The sequence below is a fragment of the Octopus bimaculoides genome, chromosome 9, assembly GCF_046866305.1.
Source record: "Octopus bimaculoides isolate indiv1 chromosome 9, ASM4686630v1, whole genome shotgun sequence".
In the NCBI taxonomy this organism is placed as follows: Eukaryota; Metazoa; Mollusca; class Cephalopoda; order Octopoda; family Octopodidae; genus Octopus; species Octopus bimaculoides.
Window position 1 is genome coordinate 72,002,646 of NC_142936.1, and position 26,711 is coordinate 72,029,356.

General features: G+C 37.3%; 1 protein-coding gene across 2 annotated transcripts in view; it reads right to left on the minus strand.

Moving 5' to 3' along the window:
• LOC106883643 (uncharacterized) overlaps positions 1 to 26,711 on the minus strand; it is a 307,035-nt gene that overhangs the window by 100,119 nt on the left and 180,205 nt on the right. For both annotated transcript variants that reach the window (XM_089357701.1, XM_089357700.1), the window contains exons 3-7: positions 17,017 to 17,101; positions 8,176 to 8,267; positions 6,546 to 6,620; positions 4,199 to 4,356; positions 2,052 to 2,207 (exon numbers count right to left, since the gene is read on the minus strand). In XM_089357701.1, coding sequence (XP_089213827.1) covers positions 2,052 to 2,207; positions 4,199 to 4,356; positions 6,546 to 6,620; positions 8,176 to 8,267; positions 17,017 to 17,087 — 552 coding nt within the window. In that variant the 5' untranslated portion in view covers positions 17,088 to 17,101. The remainder of the gene's footprint in view (positions 1 to 2,051; positions 2,208 to 4,198; positions 4,357 to 6,545; positions 6,621 to 8,175; positions 8,268 to 17,016; positions 17,102 to 26,711) is intronic.

Below are 26,711 nucleotides of genomic sequence, written 5' to 3' on the forward strand. Positions count from 1 at the left end.
GGCACCTGGCTCTGTGGTTCCTGTCAAATTGTCCAACTTATGCCAGTATGGAATGCAGGTGTATGAAAATGATGATAAGTAAAATCCTTTCATATTAATTTCAATTATTAGTGTACTTTCTGTAACGGTTTTAATTCACAAGCAAAACAATTTAACAGATTGCTTAAAATTTTCTGTTTATTGTGTTACATTTCAGTGTTCATTTATTTTTTTTTTGAAAAGAAATCATAATTTCTGTTGAGTCTTCCTTTCTTTTCTCCTTTACTATTTGCTGTTGACGGCATCACATCAGTTACTTGAATACTGTGGGTGCTAAAAACACAAGCTTGTGCTTGGAGCAGCATAAACTCAAATATATAATGTATGCAATATGTTTATCTTAATACAATGTATAGTGAGCTTATAGTTTCACCATCATTATATTTCATTATATTATATTTATGTTTCAAACACAAATTCATTGCTTTTTTTTGTGCTCTTTGCTAACATGTTGTACATGGGGAAAATATTTTTGTAATGCTTGTGAGATACTTATTTCTGTTAGTACTATATATGTGTGCAAGCATATATACACAAACACACACACATATCCAACTAAATCATTCATTTCATATGTTTTCGATGGATATCAACAATTACCAATGAACCTGTTTTTTCTTCTTTTTTTTTTAATTTCTCATTTTGTTAGTATTTAGCTCAACCAGACCTATAATCAGAGTGTTCCAGTGATGACCATTCAATCTTAATTGCAGATAATGTCTACAAGACTATTTAATATAATGTCATGTGCTATTCCCTTTTCTAAGACGATGTTAAGATGTAGTTTGGCAAAATTAGGTTCCTATTTCTAGAGAATCAAGTGGCTATGTTAACATTTTTTTAATGTTTCATCAGTCAGGTAAACTGGAGCAAGCTCAGTTATCTGCCTTGTTCAAGGGCACAATATTAAACATCTGCAGTGAAATTTGATCTTCTGATCATGTGATCAGTAAATCCAGTATTCTAAGCCTCACAACTATCTATAAACATCAGTCTGTCTGTCTGTCTGTCTGTCTGCCTATCTATCTATCTATCTATCTATCTATCTATCTATCTATCTATCTATCTATCTGTGTGTGTGTGTGTGTGTGTGTGTGTGTATAGAATGTATCTTTGTTTGTATGCATGAGAAAAAGCACTTTCCATCTAATTGATTTTCCTAATAAAGCAAACTTGCAAATATTGCTTGACTCATTAACTCATTAACTAGAAAAAAAGAATTCCTGACTTAAAGACAGAATAAAACATTGTCTCACATACACACACACATCTATCCATCAATCAATATAGATAGATATGTAGGTAGATAGGAGTTGGGAATGAAATGAGTAAGAGGTAAGAATGTAAGGGAGAATAAGTGAGAGACTGAAAGAGAGACAGGACGTGTGTGTGTATGTGTGTGTATGCATGCACACATGCTTGTGCATCAGTTAGGTGGGATGGGTGAAATTCAAAAACTAAACACAATACATATTAACTGACAAGTACATTTTCTACACAATCAAATATTGTTTGTGAATTATAGAGAATTAAATGCAAATTATACTGAATGTATGTGTGTGTATATATATATATATATATATACACACACACACACACACACACACACACATATTGTTGCTATTATGCAAAAGTGTCCTAAGTTCAAAATGTTGCTTTTTCACAAAACGAAAAAATAGTTTCACCATTCCATATCAAAACCGTTGTACTACACTTTGACAATTTTTGATATTTTGGCATCTGAAGCAACTGGAGATACCAGCTATTGCAAGCAAATAAATATTTTGGAAAAAATGCATTTGGCCAAATTTGGGCATACAACAATTTAACATAATAGCAGCAATATATATATATATATATATATATATATATATATGCATACATAAATATATAAAATAAAAAATATAAATCTGCAAAGAAATGATTTAATTAACAGGAAAATCACAACATGAAAACAAGAACTATTTTCTTTACTCTTTCTTTTTCTCTCTCACTCTCTCTCTCTGTCTCACCTGGAATGCCCAGACATTGCTGTCAGCTCCTTTTACATCTAAAATAACTTGTTCACTTGCGGCAGGCAAAGTGTGAGGATCACTTGATTGTTTTGATAGGTTATCCATAACTTCTTTTAAATGTGTAATCTCAGTTAAAAGGCTTATTTCCCATTCCTGGAAAAGAAAAAAGTAGACAAAATTTTTTTTAAATATTGAAAAAAGTAAACAAAATGAAATTGAAAAAATATATAAGCATGGCTGTATGGTAAGAAGATTGCTTCCCATCCACCTGGTTCTGGATTCAGTTTTTCTGCATGTACCTTGGGCAAGTGTCTTCTACTATAGCCTAGAGTAGACCAATGCCTTGTGACTGGATCTGGTAGATGGAAACTGAAAGAAACCTGTTGTGTGTGTGTGTGTGTGTGTGTGTATGTATATTGTGTATGTAAATTGTTCCCATTTTATATTTTTTATTTTGTGCATGCATATTGTTTGTTTTTGTCAATTGCATAGTATAGTAGGGTCAGTTGGGCGCTATCTGTGAGAAAAACAGCACCATGACACAATTCACTCTGCCAGAAATTTGGAAAGAACATGCTGTACTACTTGGCATTCGCACTGGAAGCTCCAATATGAACATTTCAGAGTGTTTGGGTGTCAATCTGAGGACATGTACCAAGAGTGATAAAAATCAGACATCCAGTCAACATCATAGTATTTAGAGTGATCACTAGTGATGGTGACGATATGTCCATTCATCTTCCCACATGGCCTCAGACTCAACACAGAGGCCTACATCAAGTGCCTGGAGGAGGTAGTGCTGCCCTGGGTCAAGAGAGTGGCTGCTGGAAGACCCTATGTCTGGCAGCAGGACTCTGCACCATGCCACACAAGCAGAAAAACCCAGTCATAGCTATCAGACAATTTCTGCGACCACATCACCCCTAACATCTAGCCACCTAACTCCCCAGACTGCAACCCCCTTGATTATTATGTGGGGGGTACAGCTGAGCTAGAGACCAAAAAAACTCCTTATAACATCAAAGATGAATTGAAAGCAAGGATTATGGCAGTATTCACCAATTTAAACGAGGAGATTGTCCAGAAGAGTTGCAGGAAATTGGTTGAAGCCAATGGTGATTTTATTGAATAAATTCACTCTTTAGTATTTCAAGACACTACTGCTATTTAGCCCTAGGAAGCAGTGCCACTTCCTGTCGGCTTTGACACATTTCCTGTGTCCTTATGTTTACAAGAGGGAGACAAGCACCTCCACTTAGCTAAGTCTGCATCCAGAGACATGTCTCCCCCTTGTAAACATAAGGACACAGGAAATGTGTCAAGGCCGACAGGAAGCGGTGCTACTTCCTAGGGCTAAATAGCAGTAGTATCATTCCCTTCATGGGACTGTCACATTAAGTTGACAGCATACAACTACTTTATCGCATCACTACTGCATAATCTCTCTGAGAGATTTAGAAATGTATTATTTCTATTTTTGAAATCAGTGAATGTGTTTCACTAGAATTATTATATGTTTACGAGAGCTTGACAGGCATCTCCAACTAGCAGGCCATTGCTACTCCAGACTGATGACGAGCAAAGACTCAGAAACATGTCTTTGGATGCAGGCTTAGCTAAGTGGAGGTGCTTGTCTCCCCCTTGTAAACATAAGGACACAGGAAATGTGTCAAGGCCGACAGGAAGCGGTGCTGCTTCCTAGGGCTAAATAGCAGTAGTACTATTTCCTTCATGGGACTGTCACATTAAGTTGACAGCGTACAACTACTTTATGTGTGTGTGTGTGTGTGTGTGTGTGTGTGTGTGTGTGTGTGTGTGTGTGTTTGAGACTGTCTTCTTGTCTTGACATTGCCTGCGAGTTGTAAATGAGCGGCACCAACACCCAGGCAGTGTCCTTTGTTTCCAATCATCTGTGAAAATATGTCTAGCTATGGAGCTAATATTACTTCACTTGAAAGCAGTTGAGTGTTAGCAACAGGAAAGGCATAGAGCAGTGGAAATTTTGTTTCGGTGATTCCTGCCTGACCCATACGAGCATGGAAAGGAAACATTAAAATGATAATGATAATGATTGTATGAATGAATATATAAAAAAAGGAATAGGCAAAACCAATTTAAAAAAAAAAAAGAAGAAAAGAACTTACCACAAACGGCTTAAAACAAGTAACAAACATACAAAATCTACTCCGTTCCTCAATCAATGCTGTCCGCACAGCATTCTTTTCAGTCTCCTCTAGTACCAAGTATTTATCATTCACGTCTTGCAGAGCACTCTCCAGTCTACTTTGAATATCGGACTTTCCTAAAATGGCCAGAGAAAGAAAGAAAGAGAAGGAAAAATATAATTTAGATTTTCTATATATGTAAAAAAAAAAAAAAAAAAAAAAAAAAGATACAAACAAAAAACATTTGATAACAAATTATCAATTAGTCCATAATTCATGAATAAAGTTTCTTACATAAGCATGGTGGTAGTGGTGATGGTGTGGCAATTACATGAATCCCAGTACTTGACTGGTACTTATTGACCCAGAAAGGATGAAAAGCAAAATCAACTGGGTGGGGTAAGTTGATTACATTGGACCAGTGCTCAACTGGTACTTATTTTATCAACCCCAAAAAAACACGAAAGGTAAAGTCAACCTCACAATAATAATAATCCTTTCTATTATAGGCACAAGGCCTGAAATTTATGGGGAGGGGACTAGTTGATTACATCAACCCCAGTGTTTCACTGGTTCTTAATTTATTAACCCCCAAAAGATAAAAGGCAAAGACCTTGGCGGAATTTGAACTCAGAATGTGAATGCAGTTCTATATTTAAGAGATGAGGAAGTATGTACATTATTTAAAGTTGATGAATATTTGTCCTCCTCTTGTTTGTTGTTAACACAACGTTTCGGCTGATATACCCTCCAGCCTTCATCAGGTGTCTTGGGGAAACTTCGAACCTGGGTTCTCATTCCTAAGGTATTTTTCGATGTTATTATTATTATTCAGGTCACTCTCTGGAATCGAACTTGGAATCTTGGGGTTAGTAGCCTGCACTCTTAACCACTACACCATATGCCCACGGGTATATGGCGTAGACCTGAATAATGATGATAATAATAATAATATTGAAAAATACCTTAGGAATGAGAACCCAGGTTCAAAATTTCCCCAAGACACCTGATGAAGGCTGGAGGGTATATCAGCTGAAACGTTGTGTTAACAACAAACAAGATGAGGACAAATATCTGTCAAATGTAAATAATGTGAAGATGGATGAAATACCACTAAGCATTTTGTCTGGTGTGCTAATGATTAGGCTAGCTCACCACCTTAATAATAAAAATAATCTTTTCTACTATATGCACAAGGCCTGAAATTTGGAGGGAGGGGGCTAGTCAATTAGATCAACCCCAGTATGCAACTGGTACTTAATTCATCGACCCTGAAAGGATGAAAGGCAAAGTCGACCTTGGCGGAATTGGAACTCAGATCGTAGCAGCAGATGAAATACTGCAAAGCATTTCGCCCAGCGAGCTAACGATTCTGCCAGCTCGCCATAGTAATAATAATAACAATAATAATGATAATAATAACATTTCTTTTTATTTTGTCACAAGGCTAACAATTTTGAAGGGCAAAGAAGTCAATTACATTACCTCCTGGTACTCAATTATTTCATTGACCCCGAAAGGACGACAGGCAAATTTGACCTTGGCAGAAATTGAACTCAGAATGCAAAGATGGATGAAATGCCATTAAGCATTTTATCCAGTGTACTAACATATTTGCAAGCATGCCGTGTAGTTGTGAAGTTCACTTTACAGCTATAAGTGGTTTTGGATTTGATTTCCACTTTGCAACACTGTGGTTAAATGCCTTCCAATGTAGCCTCAGGTCAAGCAATACTTTGTGAGAAAAATTTGAAAGATAGAAAATGTCCTGAAGCCTCTATGTACGTGTATTGTTAAGAAGCTGACTTCCCAACCATTTGGCTTTGGGACCAACCCTACTACATAACACCCAGTAAAAGTTGCTGTTCAACTATAGTTGAACGACAGGGTCGAGCAATGCCTTGTGAGTGAATCTGGTAGACAACAACCATGATAACTGGTTGGAAATAAATATTGATTAAGAAAATCATCTATTAAACATTTATTTTAAAATATCAGAATAAAAAATACAACTCTGAGTGTGTGTATCTGTGTGTGTAGAGAGAGAGAGAGAGAAAGAGAGAGAGAGGGGGAGAGAGAGAGGGGGAGAGAGAGAGAGGGAGAGAGAGAGAGAGGGAGAGAGAGAGAGAGAGGGAGAGAGAGAGAGGGAGAGAGAGAGGGAGAGAGAGAGAGGGAGAGAGAGAGGGAGAGAGAGAGAGGGGGAGAGAGAGAGAGGGGGAGAGAGAGAGAGAGGGGGAGAGAGAGAGAGAGAGAGAGAGAGAGAGAGAGAGAGAGAGAGAGAGAGAGAGAGAGAGAGAGAGAGAGAGTTGTGCATGTTTGTACTGACCCTTTTTCACTTTTTTCTGCAACCGTATTGTATCTGCTGCACACTTTTTAATTTCTTGACTAGCTTTTTTGTATTCTGGAAATAGAAACAAAGAGTGTTAGAACCATATTGTTTGAAAGTAAGAAACATTACAAGAGAGCTGATATAGATATTATGAGAATGATTTAGGTATCAACAGCAGATGCTTAGAGAAATGGTCAGATTTATTTTCAGGATCCGTAAACTGCCAAGCCTAAAAAACAAAAAATGTAATCGACTCCACAGTTGGAGAGAAAATAGTAGAGCATTAGCGTATTGTAAAACTGAAGAATCCACTTCTTTCTTAATAAAAATTCCATTAACAGTAAATTTTATATGCATAGGCATAGCTGTACTGACCATGTAGTTTGAGGTTCAATCCAACTGTGTGACACCTTGGACAAGTATCTTTTACTATAGCTCCAGGCCAACCAAAGCTATATGAGCTAATTTGGTGGACAGAAATATAAAGAAACCTGCATGAATGTATGCATATGTGTGTGTGTGTGTGTGTGTGTGTGTGTGTGTGTGTTATTGTCTTTTTGTCTTGATAGTGTGTGGTAGTTGTAAATGAGTATCACTGTCATGTAAGTAGTGTCCTTCATTTCCAGGCTTCTGGGCATAAAGAAATATTACCTTACATGCAAACAGGTGAGGGTTGACTATAACAAGGACACCTGGCCATAGAAAATCTACCTCAACAAATTCCATACAAGCATAGTACAAACATCCAGTCAACATCATAGTGTTTAGAGTGATCACTAGTGATGGCGACATTATGCCTCCATTCATCTTTCCACATGGCCTCAGACTCAACATGGAGGCCTACATCAAGTGCCTGGAGGAGGTAGTGCTGCCCTGGGTCAAGAGAGTGGCTGCTGGAAGACCCTATGTCTGGCAACAAGACTCTGCACCATGCCTCACAAGCAGAAGAACCCAGTCATGGCTGTCAGACAATTCTGCGACCACATCACCCCTAACATCTAGCCACCTAACTCCCCAGACTGCAACCCCCTTGATTATTATGTATGTGGCACAGTTGAGCGAGCGACCAACAAAACTCCTTATAACACCAAAGATGAATTGAAGGCAAGGATTATGGCAGCATTCACCAATTTAAACAAGGAGATTGTCCAGAAGAGTTGTAGGAGATTCCGAAGTCATCTGGAGGCTGTGGTTGAAGCCAATGGCGATTTTATTGAATAAATTTACTCTTTTGTATTTCAAGATATTTTTATGCAATTTTGGTAAATATATCTGTTACAATGAGATGTCAGTGTTATTTTCATTTTTGCATAATTTAGATAACAATTTATTCACCACACCCTGTATGTGTGTGTGTGTGTGTGTGTGTGTGTGTGTGTACACACACACATATATACACATAAAATCTACTTTTTACAATCTATTTGTCACATAATTTATTTTTATCTATGTTGATTGAGATAGTTAAGTAGAGTACAATTGTGTGACTTAATTAAGAGCGGAATATAATACCAAATGTAGGGTTTGAAATCATGACTTTTGAATCACTATCCCAAGGCAGTGAGCAATCAATCAATCAATCAATCAATCAACCATTCAATTAATCAATATGTGAAAATAAATATACCTTTTGCATGTTCTTTGTCCAAATGTGCCACATTACGTTTCCACTCTTCCATCTTCTCTTGTAAAGGTGCAACAAGATTTTCAGTTATAGTACTGTAAAAAAGATGAAGTTTAAACATTAGAGACACATGTATTCACAGAAAAACTGAACTTTAAGCATAGCAAGATGTAATGAGACAAAAAAATGGTAATACACAGTTTTGGTATCAGAACCAGTTCATGAAAGCACTGAATATTATCTTTGAGTTGATTCAGTCATTAGAGTGCAGCCATGCAAGGGCACTGCCGTGAAGGATTTTTTCAGTTGAATGAATTGACCCCATTACTTATTTTCTAAGCCTGGTACTTATACTATTGGTCTCTTTTGCCAAACTGCTAAGTCACAGGGACATAAACACACCAACACTGGCTGTCATGCAATGATGGGGGACAAAGAAACACAGAGACACAGTTTCAGTGTCTGTCTACCAAATGCTACTGAGTCATCTTCATGAGCTACCCTGAAAGTGCTGGGAGTAAGGACCAGTTCTTAAGGTACAGTGAGATGTAAACATGACACTGTACATGAAAAAGAGGGACCACAACAACTGTAACACTTACAGAAGCATCTCCCTGCTCAATATCATGTGCAAGGTTTTTCTTTGCTGAAGTAGTTCTAAAGAGGCTACAAGCACTTGTAGAGTGTATCTACCATGAGCCCCAGGGTAAAGAAAGACTTGGGAGTTCAATTTTCCAGTGCTATATTCAAAGCATAACTGTGCCAAGGTGAGAAGTGTGATGGCCTGTTTGATTGCACGGGGGGAGGTCAGTGTCACAGTCTATTGTGGTACACCTTGAGCCCTTCTTTCAGTGAATGTGTAAATGGTGATATAGCTAGTAGAGGGAACCATGAGGTAGAATGTCAACTCAGAACAGGAAGAACTGAAACAAATACCAAAAATTGTATTTTGTCCGACATTCTAAGAATTCTGCCAATCTGTTACATTATTTATCGACTCTGAAACAACAAAAGGTAAAGTTGACATTAGTGGGATTTGAACTCAGAGAGCAAAGAGCCACAACAAACATTACAAACTGTTCTATTCAATAATCTAATGACTGCAAATTCACCACTTTTCCATTATTTGCATCATTAACATTGATCTCTGATTTAGGCAGAAGGGCCAGAAATTTTTAAGGAAGTGGGTTAATCAATACCATCAAACCCATTTACTTAAAAATGGTCCTTTGTTTCGCTGACCCCTGAAAGAACAAAGGGTAAAGTTGACCTCAACGGGATTTGAAATCAGAATGTAAAGAGTTGGAAGAAACACTGTAAAGTTTTTCTTTTCTAATTCTCAAACAATTCTGCCAACTTGTTGGTCTAATATGTCAGAATAATTAATATAGGTTTCAAATTTTGGTACAAGGCCAGCAATTTCAGGGGAGGGGTAAGTTGATTACATCAACCCCAGTGGTTAACTGATATCTATTTAATCAACCCTGAAAGAATGAAATGCAAAGTCAACCCCAGTAGAATTTGAACTTAGAATGTAAAGACAGACAAAATGCTGCTAAGCATTTTGCCTGGCATGCTTATGATTCTGCCAGCTCGCTGCCTTAATCTGTGTAATTGATATTAAAGTAGAATATATACCAATAAGAAATGATCTGATAATCTTTTTTCGAATTAATTAGCAAAACATAAATAAATGAGTAATAATTAAATGAAAACCAACAACACAGACATCAAATAAATAAATAAAAGATAAAGTTTAATGATGACTGAATGATAAAGATGTTCATACTAATGATGTTTGTGATAAAATTAGAAGAAGAAAAAAACAAACTAACCAAAAATATATAGAAAAATTCTAAAGAAAACCGAACAACAGCCATCATTAAGTTATGTAATAAATGTTACTTATATGATAAATATAATGTGTGTGTGAGAGATAGAGAGAGAGAGTGTGTGTGTTGTGCGTGTGAGAAACAAATGTTAATTGCTGATGAAAAATATTGAAGTAATTTTGCCAAAGAATTCTTTAAAAAAATCTTATAGATAAATAAAATAACATTTAGCAGCCTCCATGAGATGTTGAAACTGCTAAGAGCAACGACCAAACCATCCTCAGATCAAATGCTAGCATTTAAATAGTGAAAAAAAAAAAAAAAAAAAAAAAAAAAAAAAAAGTTGGCTACCATGACTGGAGGTGCTGTCGATCAAACTTGCTTGATCAGGGCTAACCCGGGGTTAAACAACAACTGCAGTAACAGCCACAGAAACACAGACACTAAGAGCTTGTTCTTTTACTAGTTTCAGTCATTGGATAGCAGCCATGCTGGAACACTGCATTTTATGATTTTAATCAATTACATTGACCTCATTATTCTATTGGACCCCTACCAGAAGAATGAGAAGCAAAGTATACCTCAGCTGGATTTGAACTATGAACATAAAAAGATATAACCAGTTACAAAATGTTTTGTTTGGTGTTCTACCAATTCTAACATCTACCTGTGATGCCAAAGTATAATTTAAAAATAAAACAAAAGAAGCACAGGTAGGAGAAAAGTGCACCTGGTTACAAGTAGGCTGTGATTAGAGTAATAACATATCTATTCATTCTTTATACATTCTGGTAGATTTTCAACATGAATGATAGGCTGATCACTGATGTCATTTGTCATTGAAGAATGTCTCCTATGTTTAGACAATGTGTCTCCACAACATGCAATTCATGGATGTAAGGGGGCTTTAAATCACTGCAGTGTTTTGACCTTGTTGTTTGTCACTTCAGTCAAAGCTAACTCCATATTAATAGGCCTAAGAAGATTATTGGCTCTTGTTTATAGAAATCAGCAAATTGTTTGCTGTCTGCCAAACTGATATTAATTCATGAAGCATATTGAAGAATGGTAAGAATCTAAGCATTAATGAATGGCACTCCACTGATTACGATGACGAGGGTCCCAGTTGATCCAGCCAATGGAACAGTCTGCTCATGAAATCAACGTGCAAGTTGCTGAGCACTCCACAGACGTGTACCCTTAATGTAGTTCTCAGGGAGATCCAGCGTGACACAGGATGTGACAAGGCTGGTCCTTTGAAATACAGGCATTATTCATTTTTGCCAGCTGAGTGGATTGGAGCAACATGAAATAAAGTGTCTTGCTCAAGAACACAACGTGCTGCCAGGAATTGAACTCACGACCTTACAATCATTAACCAAATACCGCTCACTCCTAAGCCATGCACCTTCACAATAATGTATCTATTTATTATCAATATATTCTGGCAGATTTGAGCACTCCACAGACATGTGTACCCATAACATAGTTCTCAGGGAGATTCAGTGTGACAAGGCTATATATACATTATGTTCAATAATATATCTGTTCATTATCAATATATTCCGGCAGATTCTAACACAAATATGCTGATTGCCATTGTTTGTCATCATTGGAAAACATTTTTTCCCCTTTGGATCAGTGGTTCTCAACCATTTTTTGTCTATGGAACCCTTTGATTCCTATTTTACTCTACCGGACCTCCATAGCCATTTGATTTGTATAAAAGAACTCCAACTGTATTTTTATAATTAAATATTATCAGGAATTATATCAAAAAATTAAAATATTTTGTGTATTGTATAAGCAATTTATGGCACATACATTTTAACAACAAAACCTTATATGAATCCACAAGGGCCATATAAGAACCCAGCTGAGAACCACAGTTTTAGATGAGGTGTGTTTATAACATACATAATTCACTGATGTTAGAGGACTTTGACACCCAAGTGTTTCAACCTTATTGTGTGCTTCCTTAGTTAAAGCTACTTCCCAGATCACTTAATTAAAAAAGAGTAATGGTTTGTGTTTATAGAAATCAGCAAACAAACTATTTGTTGATGTATGTTGACATCTGGTAAACTGATAATCATTCATGAGGTTTCTACCTGTTCTGTGTGCATTTCATGAATTACTATAATCAGAGGTAAAAACAAAAACAGCTGCTGTATTAGAAAGAAAACCTTCCAAACACACAGCCATGCCTACATCTTAAGAAAAACACACACACAAAAAAAAAGGGAATCCTACAGTTTTGGTGACAATTGTTTTACAACTAACGTGATGTGAGACAAAGAGAGACAAACCTGCCTGCACTCACACATACATACGTACGTATATATATATATACATACATATATAAAAGACCCCCTTCGGTCATGAATGACCATGAGATTGTACCTAGAAAGTTCCCCTTTGAGGCACAAGTCTGAGCAAAGTTGTTTATGGAAGACCAGCAGTCATCCATGCATACCAGACTCCCCTATCCATGCCACTGATGTTATTCAAGGGAAAGGCAAAGACCAATACAGCTTGGCACCAGTGACATCGCAACTCATTTCTACAGCTGAGTGAACTGGAGTAACATGAAAATAAAGTGTCTTGCTCAAGAACGCAACACACAGCCCAGTCCAGGAAACGAACCTCATGATTGTGAGCCCAACTCTCTAAGCACTGAGTGATGCACTTTCACACACACACACATATACAATGGGCCTCTTTCAGTTTCCATTTAACAAATTCAGTCATAAGGGTTTGGTCAGTCCTGTGCTATAGTGGAAGGCACTTGCCCAAGGTTCTACACAGTGGGATTTGAACCATGTGGTTGGGAAGCAAACTTCTTACCACACAGCCATGCCTGCACCTCTCTCTCCCTATATATATATATATATATATATATATATATATATATATATATATATATATATGGAAGACCATATATATATGAGTGGTTGGCGTTAGGAAGGGCATCCAGCTGTAGAAACTCTGCCAAATCAGACTGGAGCCTGGTGTTGCCATCCGGTTTCACCAGTCCTCAGTCAAATCGTCCAACCCATGCTAGCATGGAAAGCGGACGTTAAACGATGATGATGATGATGATGATGATATATATATATATATATATATATATATATATATATAGATAGAAAGCAGAGGCATGTCAATGCTGTTAACATATCAGTAAATAGTTTCCCAGCATATATGATGTAAACATATAGTTGTGTTAATGTGAATGCAGTGTTTAGTCTTTATATATTAAAAAAAAAGCGATGTATGAAGAAGGTGGCAGCCTATAATAGCTAACACACAGACCGAATGAGATAGGCAGTAACAACAGCTATTCTAGTGTAGGGTATATACCGCTTGGCTGGTTTCTGGAAGTTAGCTATGTTTTGGTTTTCTTCTTCTTCCCAAAACTTTTGAATTAGTTAACCATCTGTTTAGAAATATATTTTGTTTTACCTATTTTTAAAGAATTACAGCAACATTTACTTCAAATATAGGTACGGCTATCTATCTATCTCTCTCTCTCTATATATATATGCAGTATATATATTCCTAAACAGATGTTTAACTGGTTCAAAGGAATTGAAGGAATCAGCTGAGCGACACCCTTTTGCTACCATGTTTCTTTCTAAGGAAATGCGCAGGTTTCATTGTTGTCATCATTATCTTCCATCGTTGTTTAATGGCTTGGATGAAATTTGATGAGATAGATTTTTTCAATGGCTGAATGCTCTTCCTGCTGACTACCCTCATTTATTTCCAAAGTAAAATAGTATCTTCCCATGGCCAGATATGTTTATACTGAATATTAGAAATTAACAACACTGCTTGTATGACAGTGACTCTCGTTGACAACTATCACACAGTACCAAGATAAGGAGATACATACATGCAGTCACATATATGCCCTGATACACACACACATAAAGGTAAAGTCCCCCTTTTGGTCATGAATGACCATGAGATTGCACCTAGAAAGTTCCCCTCCAAGGTACAAGACTGGGCAAGATTGTTTATGGAAGACCAGCAGTCACCCATGCATACCAACCTTCCCTCTCCATACCACCGATGTTATCCAAAGGAAAGGCAAAGGCCAATAAAGCAATGCACCAGTGATGTCACAACTCATTTTTTACAGATGAGTGAACTGGAGCAATGAGAAATAAAGTATCTTGCTCAAGAACATAACACAGAGCCCAGTCCAGGAATTGAACTCACCACCTCATGCTTGTGAGTCTGATGCTCTAACCACTGAGCCATGTGCCTTCACATAAAACACACAAGGGCTTCTTTCAGTTTCATCTACTGAATCCACTCACAAGGATTTGGTCATCTCAGGACCATAGTAAAAGACACTTGCCCAATATGCCACACAGTGGGAGACTGAACCCAAAGCCATGTTGTTGGGAATTAAACTTCCTAGCCACACAGCCAACTACTGTACAAAATTAGCTTCCTATGTTTGATGAAAATAATCCCTTTTTCTTTTGTTTTGGCATCTTTTTTTCAAAACATACAAAGGAAGTATTTGTAAAATGTTGTTCAGTAAATGGGGTACTGTATTAGACTAAGAACCTCTGGTCTAGACTATATCATGTTATCTAAGACACACACATAAAAATCCTAAATCAATAGACCCTTAGTCTGTAACTGAAACCCAAATTTTCAGTGCCATATCTCAGTACCAAAGTGCTGATGTCTTTCATTTCATTATGTTCCCTAAGGATATCTCTTTCTCAGACACACAAAACACATTTATTCTAAGACTTGCAGTAAATCTACCACTTATCAACCAATAAGCTTTGTTGTTGGATTATTCTTTGGAATTTCATTTACTATTTTGCAAATAAATAATTGATTCTATGCATATGTATATATGTCTGCGTGTAAACTTTCTTACAGAGGCCAGCAAGCTAGGGAGCTGCACCAGACTCCAGTCTGATTTGACAAGGTGTCTATGCCTGGATGCCCTTCCTAATGCTAACTACTTTACAGAGCATGCTGAATGCTTTCATGTGGCACTGCACAGGTACTTTTACGTTGCACCACCACAAGTGCTTTACACCACCAGCAAGAGCAATCTTAACACTTCTGCTGTGGGGTATGGGTCTTCTTGAGTACAGTCAGGTACCTGGTATCTCGGTCCTTTGTCATCTCACTTGAACGGTTCAGCTTCATCAGCACTTTACCCCATATATATATATATATATATATATTTTATTAATAATCAGCAGGAGTGACTCAAGGGCCAAGAGTTTTGTGTATTGGCACTAATACCAAACATATATATGTGTATGTGTGTGGAAGCCAGTTGTATATATATATATATATATATATATATATATATATATATATATATATATATATATATATATATCTTTGATTAATGGGAGAGATGGAAGATATGAGAATGTTTATTGATCACGACAATTGTTTTGACCCATCTAGCATTGATCCCTGACAGGTGAGATACTGAGCAACTAGTTTAGGAGTATCTGTTGGTGTAGATGTGTCTCTTCAGGCAATTACAAGATGTGTCTCGTTAAAATAGCATCTGTTTTTCAAGTTTTCTACTCAGTGTGTGTGTGTGTGTGTGTGTGTGTGTGTGTGTGTGTGTGTGTATGTATATATATATATATATATATATATATATCTGACTGGTTTCTATGTATTTTCTATTTACTAAATTCACTCACAAGATATTGGACTGCCTAGGGCTATATCAGAAGACACTTGCCATGGGTGGCTTGCAGTAGGACTGAACCTGAAATCACACTGTTGCAAAGCAAGTGTCTTAACCACACTACCATATTTATTATATTTATTTACTTACCTGTGCCTCTGTTATTGATGTTAGTCGTCCCTAAACATTACCTCTCCCTCCTTGATTCTTATAGCTTCCATTATGGTTACCAAAATTGTTTTTTTACTTTTCTGTGTGTGTATGTGTTTTTCTTAAGGTGCAAACATGACTGTATGGTTGGAAGGTTAACTTCCTAATACAGCAGCTGTTTTTATCTCTGATTATAGAAATTCATGACATGCACACAGAACGTGCAGAAGCCTCATGAATTATTATCAGTTTACCAGACATCAGCAATGCATTGGCAAATAGTTTGTTTGCTGATTTCTATAAACACAAGCCAATACTCGTTTTAGATTAATTGATCTGGGAAGTAGTATTACTCATTTCCAATATTCTACAAGAACATATCTGGTCTGAGGGATATAGGGGTATATTACCTCGTTTGGAAACAGGAGAAGGTTAACAACAGGAAGGGCATCTGACCATAAAAATTTGTCACAATAAACTTTGTCCAACCAATACAATCATGGAAAAGTGCAAGTTAAAATGTAATGTATGTATGTGTATAAGTGTGTGTGTGTATGCACGCGCGCATGTATGTATGTATGTATGTATGTATGTATGCATGCATTCTTTCTCTTTTTTCTCTTTTAATTTAGAGGAAAGTTTGACTGGCCACCGACTTGGTAATAAGGTTGTGAAGGAATGTATGTTGTTTTAACCATCATCCTTTAAATCTTAAGGTGCAGCAAATTTTAACAGTCCTGGATACCATGACCATTTGTAGCATATGAATTAAGGATTTGCAAGACTCCAAATTCAGCCATAGTTTGCTCCAGATGGGTTGGTATGTATCCTGTTGCTCCTATAATAATGGGTATGAAGCTGAGAGTGTATCTTGGGTACTGGATTTGCAAACTCCTTATCAATGGTCCATAGATATCCACTGTCTGATTGCATGCATGCATGTATATCTGTCTGTTTATCTTATCTTCAGCACTTACGTCTACTTTTTCAAGCTTGCATGGGTCAGGCAGAATGTCCTTCCTGTCAGCTCCATGCAACCATAGAAAAGTGGACATTAAACAGAAGGCATGGAATTCTGAATGCCATTGTAAAAAATTTTTTAAAAAACCCCAAAAAGTTAATAGTGGTTTGTAGAAAATAGGAAGTATCATGTCAATCCTTAATACTCACCTTGCTAAAGTTTTTATCTTGTTTTCTATACTCCTATGTCGCATGCAAAGCCGTGTGAGAGAAGAACCCATTTCTCTTGTGGCACCTGGAAAGAAAAAAAAAGGAAGAACATAAGTACAGTATATAGAGAGTTTGGTAAATTCTAACAGCTCTTTGGTAGAATATTCTATCTGATTTGAACAAGAAAGTGAAATGAAGTCTTTTAGAACTGTTCTAGGCAGGTTCAATACCAAGATACCATTTATTGTTAGATAAAACATAAAAGGTACTATATTATTTTCTAGGTTTGCAGTACTAAACTTCAATAGAAAAGGAAAAGCAAAACAAATTATGGCTCTCAGAAAATCTTCAGCATTTTATCTGGAGAACCAATCCACCCACCCACTCATTTTGAACTAATCTCTTTAAATTTATATGTACTGTAGTTTTATGTAAAGAAAGTTTGCTATGATCCAAACACTAGCTTAATAATGAATAAATTATTTTAATAAATCCCTGTAACTCATTGACTTATCATCATAATCATCATTTAACGTTGGCTTTCCATGTTGGCATGGGTTTGACAGGGGACTGACCAGGCTCCATGTCTATTTTGGCATTGTTTCTACAGCTGGATGCCCTTCCTAACACCAACCACTTTACTGAGTGTACTGGGTGCTTTTACACAACACCAGTACAGATGCTTTTTATGAGGCACCAGCATTTACAAGCCCACAAGATTAAGGATGCTCAGCTGGAGAGGGTTGCAAGAAATGAGCCTAGTGTGGTATTTCATTTGAAATATAGAAATATAGTCAGAAAAGAGCTAATGTGATAAAACTATTATAAGCCTTCAGCACAAAGCAATACTTTTGGTAATAAGAAGGACTCTCTTCGGTCATGAATGACCATGGGATTGCACCTTGAAAGTTACCCTCTGAGGCACAAGTCTAGGCAAGGTTGTTTATGGAAGACCAGCAGTCACCCATGCATACCAGCCTCCCCTCTCCATGCCACAAATGTTATCCAAGGGAAAGGCAAATGCCACTAAATTAAAACTTCCCATCAAAATTTATTCTTAATTTATGTTCCAAACATGTTTACTAACAACAAAATTATTTTAATAAAGTCTTTGTTATTTTCAAAATTAACTGAAATAAAAACAGTGTATTTTAACAGGAATATAGTAAGAAGATGGTTAAAGTGATCTAAATGAAAACCTTCAATCAAAATATGTTATGTTCTTAACACCAACTTAATAACAACAAAATCATTTTAATAAATTCTTTATTATTTTCAAAATTTATTGAAATAAATGCAGTGTATTTCAGTTGAAATATGGTAACGAAAGTGTTAATGGTAAGTTGTCTGAACAACTGGAAGCTAATTGGAATTGACTGTGGATGCAATTTGAGCCAGTGAACTCTTGGTTAGTTGTCTGGTGCACTGCCAACTGGATATTCAGAATGAAAGTTGTCATCATACCTCCATTATTGTCACCCACATCACTGCATCCATCTCTATGATCATCATCAACATTACCATCATATTCCAGGCCTGTTGCCAGACTTAGGTGCTATTGGGGTGCTTCAGAATATTCTAGGTGGGTACAAATTATATTGCAGGAAGATTTTTTAAAGTTGTATTTTCTAAAGCTGAGGGTCCACCTCTGAATAGTGAGGGGATAGTGCTGTCCAATGCAACCCTTTAGCGACAGGCATACAACCACTTTGTGCCCTTGGGTTGTCCACACTCAATAAGGAAGTAAACTCTGGTGCCTTTTGTTTTAGGTTTTATTTGTGTATCTAGAAGAACGAATTTTACTATAATAGTGGTCAAGGTGGGATTTGAACTAATAATGCACAGAGCTGGAATAAATGCTGTCTGATGCTCCAACAACTGTGCCAGCCCATCCTCTTGGCTGGTATTTTATTTATTGGACCCAAAAGGCATAGTCAACTTTTGTGGGATTTGAACTTGGAGGTTTGTGCATCAGAACATACAAGGCATAGCATATTTTTTTCCTCTCTGATTCTCTAACAATTCTGCCAATCCAATCTTCTGCCTGATTTGTTTTTGAAAAGAGAAAACATGTTCTAGGAAACAAAGCTATTTTCCCAAAGCTACTGCCGTGTTCAACAAAGCTTAATGAGATGGATAGCTTTATCTGTTTACTTTTCTTACATGTCAGCTTGGCCTTTCATAGTTTAGCAAATAAAGAGCTCTTAGATGTTCATGTAGAAGTGTGAATATCAATTCAATTATTAGTAATAGATGAGAAAGAGAGAGTGATAGAGAAGTATAGAGGATATTGAATCCCTAAAGTGAAGTGAATCAAATGCATGTCTAAAGATATCTATAGCTGACAGAGAGACTCAATGAAATTGAGATTGTGTGAAGTGACCAGACAAAATAGTGTCTTATCTATAGAGATATATGGAAAAATTTGATGATCATGTTACAATGTGTGGGATATTTCTATAGAAGGGATGTATCATATTTATATTACAATTAAAACTAAGTAGTGAAGCTATATACTTATGGATGCGTGTGTGTGTGTGTGTGTGTGTGTGTGTGTGTGTGTGTGTGTGTGTGTGTGTGTGTGTGTGTGTGTAGAGGAGAGAGAGAGAATTAAAGATGAATCTGATCCATTCATAGTGCTATGTTGTAACCTGAAAAAGGGATTATGAAGCTAATAAAATATCATACAGAACACTGTGTGTGTGTGTGTGTGTGTAGTATTTAGTCACAAGTACAATGATGAGGCAATTTGGTTGACCAAACAACTAGAATATTTGTTGCTGAAACCCACAACAAATCTATTTTTATGTGTGGTATAGTGTGTACATATCCCAATTTCTTCACATTACATATGTTTTTATATATACTGAGGCTAGAGTAGAACACACTTGTCCAAGGTGCCATGCAGTTGGACTGAACCTAGAAGCATGTGGCTGGGAACTGTTAACTCAACTAGATTCACAACTTTCCTTCTTTCACACTTCTTTCGTAACTGGGATGGGAAAAAGTCCCTGGCACCCTGATAAATCTTTATAAATATGAGATAGGAAATGTATTCTTGAATCTGTGAGTGATGCAATGTCTGTCTCTATCCCAAGTTTTTTATATCACAGAATATATTTTTACATGCATTTGCTTGCGCGTGTGTATAAGCTTATATCTTTTAAGCCTTTCATATTACATAGGTAAAGATATTCTTTGCATGTGTACTTGTAGATGTGTGCATGTACAATATCATGCCAACACATTCTATCAAAGTCCTTCATATCATATAATGTATTACTGCATGTATATGTATATGATATCATTTATATATCTCAAGTTTTCATATTACATAGGTAATGTATTCTTGCATAGATGTGTGTGTGAGAGAGAGTGAGAGAGAGAAAGAGAGAGATCACCTAAGTCCTCCATATCTCATAGGTAATGAGTTCTGTTATGGATAGTAAGAGCTGAAGTATCAGAACTGCAAGTGTCAGCTCTGTGAGGATTCTTATCAACACTGTTTTATTGACATTTATTAATATTTCTTTTAACCTCGGGCAACAATCATAATATGGAGCACTAAGAAAATCATCAGTGCATTCGTATACACACACATTACTGCTTCAACGGACACCACATACATGTGCGAACGTAAGCACGCGCGCGCGCACACGTACACAGAGAATCTCTCGGTTTCTCTATCTTCCTCTACTAAGCACCACCTTTATTGCCTGAGTGCATCTCCCTCTCTCTATCTTTTTGTCTTTCTCTCTCTATATATATATATAGAGAAAGTGAAAGAAGATGCACACAGACAATAAAGGTGTTTAATGTGTGTGTATGTGTATGTATATATACACACACACACACAGAGGAAGAAAGACAATGTGTGTGTGTGAGAGGGGCAGAGAGACAGAGAGACAGAGAAACACATGAGAAAGTCTACGCATGCATGTATCCGTACGCGCACGTGTAAATGTATGTTGCTGTCGTTATTGTCACAGCAGCAATGAAATAATAGAAACAGTTGGGTCTGTCTGCAGGCAGTAGTGTGATTAATGTTGAAGCTCAACTGACGCACTAGCAGTAACACGGCCATGAATTTCATTAAGAGAACGAGAGAGAGAGAGAGAGAGAGAGAAAAGCAGGAGGGATAAGTGAAGGAGACTCTTACGTTGTTGTTGTTTTTAAAACCAATGCTCGCCATTAACTCACTCACTCATCCCGCCAAGGCTGTCAACCCCAACAGGTTACATCAGAAGTAATAAGTACCAAGCAGTTAGTGTCACACATATCAATACGTGCGTGTGTACGTCTGTACACGCGTGAATGTGTGTGTATGTAAAAAAAATACAGAAACACATGCAGTTTCCTTAATATCAAGACAAATAGGTCTCTCTCATTCATTCATTAATCTGTAAATAGTAAATGATAATGAGAATGATGATGGTGGTGGTGGTAAGACCTACAATCCATTCGGATCTTGACGTACCACCGTTAAGAAGACAGACTTCTTAATTTCCGTAATTTAACGACTGAGCTTCATTAAATCCTAATACAACTCGTTGTTTGTTCTTGTTTATCCCCCATTGATTCAGAAGTCTATAACAAAAGGCATTCAAGCTATATAACCATGTTTTACTTGGTTCGCTCTCACCATCTCCCCAGGAATAGTATAACAAAGTTAAACACACTTTTGTTTTTACTCTTTTATTTGTTTCAGTCATTGACCTGCGGCTATCAGGGGCTACGACCTTTAAGGGTTTAGTCAGTGAAATCGATTCCAGTCCTTATTTGAAGCCTGAAGCGGTGCTGAAAAGTTCCTGGCTTTAAGGGTCTCGCGAAAGGCCTGGTTGCAGGCCCAACCTTCCGAGTTCTTTTACAGTGCTTGGAAAAACTGATGGAGTCGTGTGTGAATGGGACAAATATATTGATTAAAATCGTAATTAACTGATCCTCCTGTATTTTCTTTTACTCAAACCCAGGAACTTTTCAGTTCCCTTCATATGTATGTGTGTGTGTGTGTGTATATATATATATATATATATATGGTGGTTGTCTACTCCTTAAACAGAGTTTGACCACCTCCTGCACCTACACCTTAGCCCTTTCATGGCGTCTGATGTGGCTTTTTAAACCAGACAGTGTTTTGAAAAAACACCCACACAGATTGCACCTCTGATTTGCACTACCAATACCTGCAAGTAAGTTCTGCTCATTGTGGATCCTAACATGTCTTTTAAGACCCCCATTGGATTTGCAAACCCTCTGGCACACACCACATTCAAACGTGTGCACAGACATATAATCAGAATAGCTGGGTGAGGTTTGTTTCCCATGGGTTCGATCTTTCGGTACTAGACCACCATAACTTCCGGTTGTTGTGCGCACGCATACTGATTACATTATCGTATAGTGTGTTTAAAGTTTGAGAACTGTATGAATCTGACACCCCTTAGTTGCCATTTCTCCCAGGTCCGTTCTGGCCCGGAGTAGTAGCACCTGTTAGGGCCCCACCAATGGGTAAAGATTGGATCCTCCTCTGCTGCCTTGCAGGATGCCTCTTTAGGCTAAGGCTACGAGAAGGAATCATCAAGTCCTCAACGGTTGATCTGGCAGACGAAACGACATCTATGTCTCTCAATGGCTGTGACAGCGGAAGAAGGCTATGCCAAGCGGGCTGGCTACAACAAGGCGTGGCCTAAAAGAACTGATCCACAGGTCAAAGTTAGTACGTCTCCTCCACGGTGCCACTGATGACATCCTCTGAGCCAAGAGAGTGGGCTTCCGCCTGGCAAGTGGTGGTCCACCTTAAACAAAATCACGCCATGGCACTTCCGCTTCCGCGTTGCTGAAGATTTCCCTTGTCACTAGAGGGATCAGGCATCAGTGTGGACAGTCTAGCATTTTAGTGCTTTGCTCTCTGTCCAGCAGAAATAATTACTCTGTTTGACAAGAGAATCCAGACTTGAAAATCTACCTCAATATATTCTGTCTGACCCACGCAGTGGAGAAAAGTGAATATTAAAACAACGATCATGCTGTAAAGACGTTATATGGTGTGCAAAGAAAAAAGAAAGAAAGAATAAGAAATAATAATTTGGCAACATGCTACCCTCTTGCAACATGAAAGCTACATTGTCAATATACGAGAAGAAATAAAAACCAGCTCAAGGCTACAATACAATGTGGTTGATTTTTTTGTTTGTTCCTGTTTCATATGTTTAAAGAAATACCAGAGAGGAAGATTGCATTTAACCATGAATGGGGTTAAAGAATTTGGATCGGCTGCTTTAAAGCAGAAAAGGATATTTTCATGATTTACTCTGTGTGTAATGTGAGTATACTACGTCGCTGTGATGTTGAAACTAACAGGAGGCAAGAGGTAAAAATTGCAGTTAAATGACACACCACTACACATAAAAGCAATGTTAACGATTTTATATTGTAGACGTATTGTAACCGTCAATGTGATTAATTTTTCACCCAAGCTCCATCAACTGAAGATGACAAAATCTTGGTTGCAGAATCGTGTAGTGCAATTTTATGCTGTAATAGTATATAAAGTATAAAATTAAAAGTTGACAAAAAAAAAAAAAAAAAAAAAAATCAAATATGGCAACTCTTACATATTGTTTATTTTTACATGTTTCAGTCATTGGACTGTGGCCATGCTGGGGTACCGTCTTGAAGGATTTTAGTTAGACAAATTGACTACAGTATTTTTTAAAGCCTGGTACTTATTCTAACAGTCTCTTCTGTCGAAACTGTTAATATACGGGGACGTAAACAAACCGACACCAGTAGTCACATTATGGCAGGATACGCATATACACAAAGCAATGTATGTATCATGCTTAAAGCAGAGTCCTGGGATAGTATCTCTTATAGACGTACTGTATTAAAAAACACACAAATATATCAGTAGCAGACAAAATTCTTCCAGTAGTGGTGGTGGCATGGTTAAATCCACATTTCTGCCTCCTTGAGCTTCATTAGTAGCAAGTATCCACCATGATGGTTTCCACATGGTGTGGTGGGACACACGAGGGACATATACATGTATAATGACTCCAATTAAGTTTCCATTGACCAAATCCACTCACGAAGCTTTGATTGACCAAGGGCTAGTCCAGGGTGCCACGCAGTGGGACGGAACCCAGAATTATATGGTTACAAAGCAAGCTTCTTCTACGCACAGCCACGCTGCGCACCAATGTATAGAAATATTGTGAATTGAAAGGAAATACAGTTGACTCACTGATAGTAAAAAAAATGTTATATGTGAGAAAAAAAAACCCCATTAAAGCTTTAGTCATATTCTATGTGAACATTTTCCAACACTATTCTGTACAAAAGCCACTGGACTATATAAATAATAATAATAAAAAATATTATTTGCCCTTTTCAGTAAGTACTGGATACTTCAAACAAAGGTGCAGCAAAAATGTTTCCCAACTCTCAGATATTTCCATGTTGAGAAAGGAGCACAATATGTGTTACTTGGCTTTTACAGAAATAACAATGAACCATGAGCTGAAATAATACATTACGTACTAACTAAACCAGAGACACCAGGTCTGGTTCAAAATAAAGAGTCTGTTCATCTGTATTCACTGTTGGCAACAATGCAAATGTTCAACTGTGGAAAACAGCAATTTGGTAATTTGTTCGTTTGTGTGTCTGTCTGCTTTACGTTCGTTATTTTTCTATGCTTGTATGGGTTACAGTAATTTGTTATTTGAAGAATTGTTCCACGGCCAGATGCCTTTCCTGATGCTAACTCTTATGTGTTGTCAAATAAGGAATCACTTATTTCATATACCAAAGGTATTAAGTGCCTGGATGATTCGTCGACAGGAGAAAGTGAAAACATCACGTGTTGCACTTTCGTACAAGCGATTGAAGATGTAAACAACTGGCACCCCGTCAGTTACGACGATGAAAGTTCCAGTTGATCCAATTGACCAAGTAGTCCGCTCGTGAAATTAACATGCAAGTGGCTGAGTACTCCACAGACACGCGTAACTCTTGACGTAGTTCTCAGGGAGATTCAGCATGACACAGAATGTGACAAGGCTGGCCCTTTAAAATACAGGCACAATTCATTTTTGCCAGCCGAGTGGACTGGAGCAACGTGGAATAAATTATCTTGCTCAAGAACACTATGCGCTGCCAGGAATCGAACGCACAGCCTTATGATTATGCCACATGGCTTCACAGATGTAAAGAAACATATATGGAAACACAGATGCAGATGCATACACACACACACACACACAGAGTTTATGTCAATAGATTTTCTATAGACTTCAGAGCCAGCACTGCAAGTGACGACGTTTCATATTCTATAGATAATCTATGAAGTGAGAATATCATACTGCTAACACAAAAGAAACAATATTGTCTTGTAAACCTTTATTATGATGGCAAAACGAAATACTGTATCCTTTCCGGCAGATATGTATTTACAAGTTGTCAGGAATGTGTTTTTAATAAGTAAATTGGTCTATCCAATTGTGCCACACTGCTAAACTTAGGCGGCATTTAAGCAATGTGTTCGTGGACAGTTAATGGGTGAGATGTGGTACTGATGAAAGAGCAATAGTTTCTAAAATATGCATATACACGTCTGCATGCACGCGCGCATGTGTGTGTGCGAGCGTGCGTGTGTAATATGTTATGGACTCTCCTGTCGTTAGATGATGGACGAAGGTTCCGCAGCTTTTAACTGAACACCCAAAAGGATAGTTTGTTTATAGTGGTGATCAAATGTTTGCATTCACATAAGCTCACTCTCGCCAACAAATCGATATTGCCTATGCGGGTGCACAAGTGTGTAACATGTCAGATGTTGAAATGATTGCAGAACAAAGTGAAACGAAGTGTTTTGCTTGTGAACACAACGCACTGCCCAGTCTGGGAATCGAAACCACAATCTCATGATAATGAGTGCAACATCCTAACCACTAAGCCATGCTCTCTCTCTCTCTCTCTCTCTCTCTCTCTCTCTCTCACACACACACACACACAAGTGGATTCCCTATCTATGCAATAGACTACTTTTGAAATTGCCTCCTACTCGTTACATTCACCATCAGAAGTGTAGTAATGTGCACAAATGCACTATATATATATATATATATATATATATATATATATATATATATATATAGGGATCTGAATTCCAAACCGAAAATGATGTAATTAAATACAGCAAGACATCTTGTCTGCTGCTCTGCTACCGATTCTGCAAATCCACTACTTAAATAATAAATAGCAACAACGAGTTCTTCACATTGGCACAAGGCCACAAATCTATTATTACAGAAGGAAGAGTCGATTCGATCAAACTAGCAGTATTAAATTGACCTAGTTTATCTTGTCACGAGGTGTCTTGGTAAAGAATATTTAGGACTTTTCAGTAGATAAGATAAATTGAAACCTGTTCAAGAATGAGAAAAATTAAGCCCAATCTTGATTGATTGATGTGTTTTATTAAATTTACAATGAAAGCTAACGTTATTAAATTTAAATAAAACCCTGCACTATCGTTCGCAGTTAATAATAATAAATAGGCGCATCTGCCAAAATATGGTTGAAGGTATGTTAACAGCTACCAAAATTTAACGATCGAGAAGCGCGTGCGCGTGAATATTAGTTTGTGTGTGTGTGTACATAAATACACACAAACGGTAAACACTTTATTA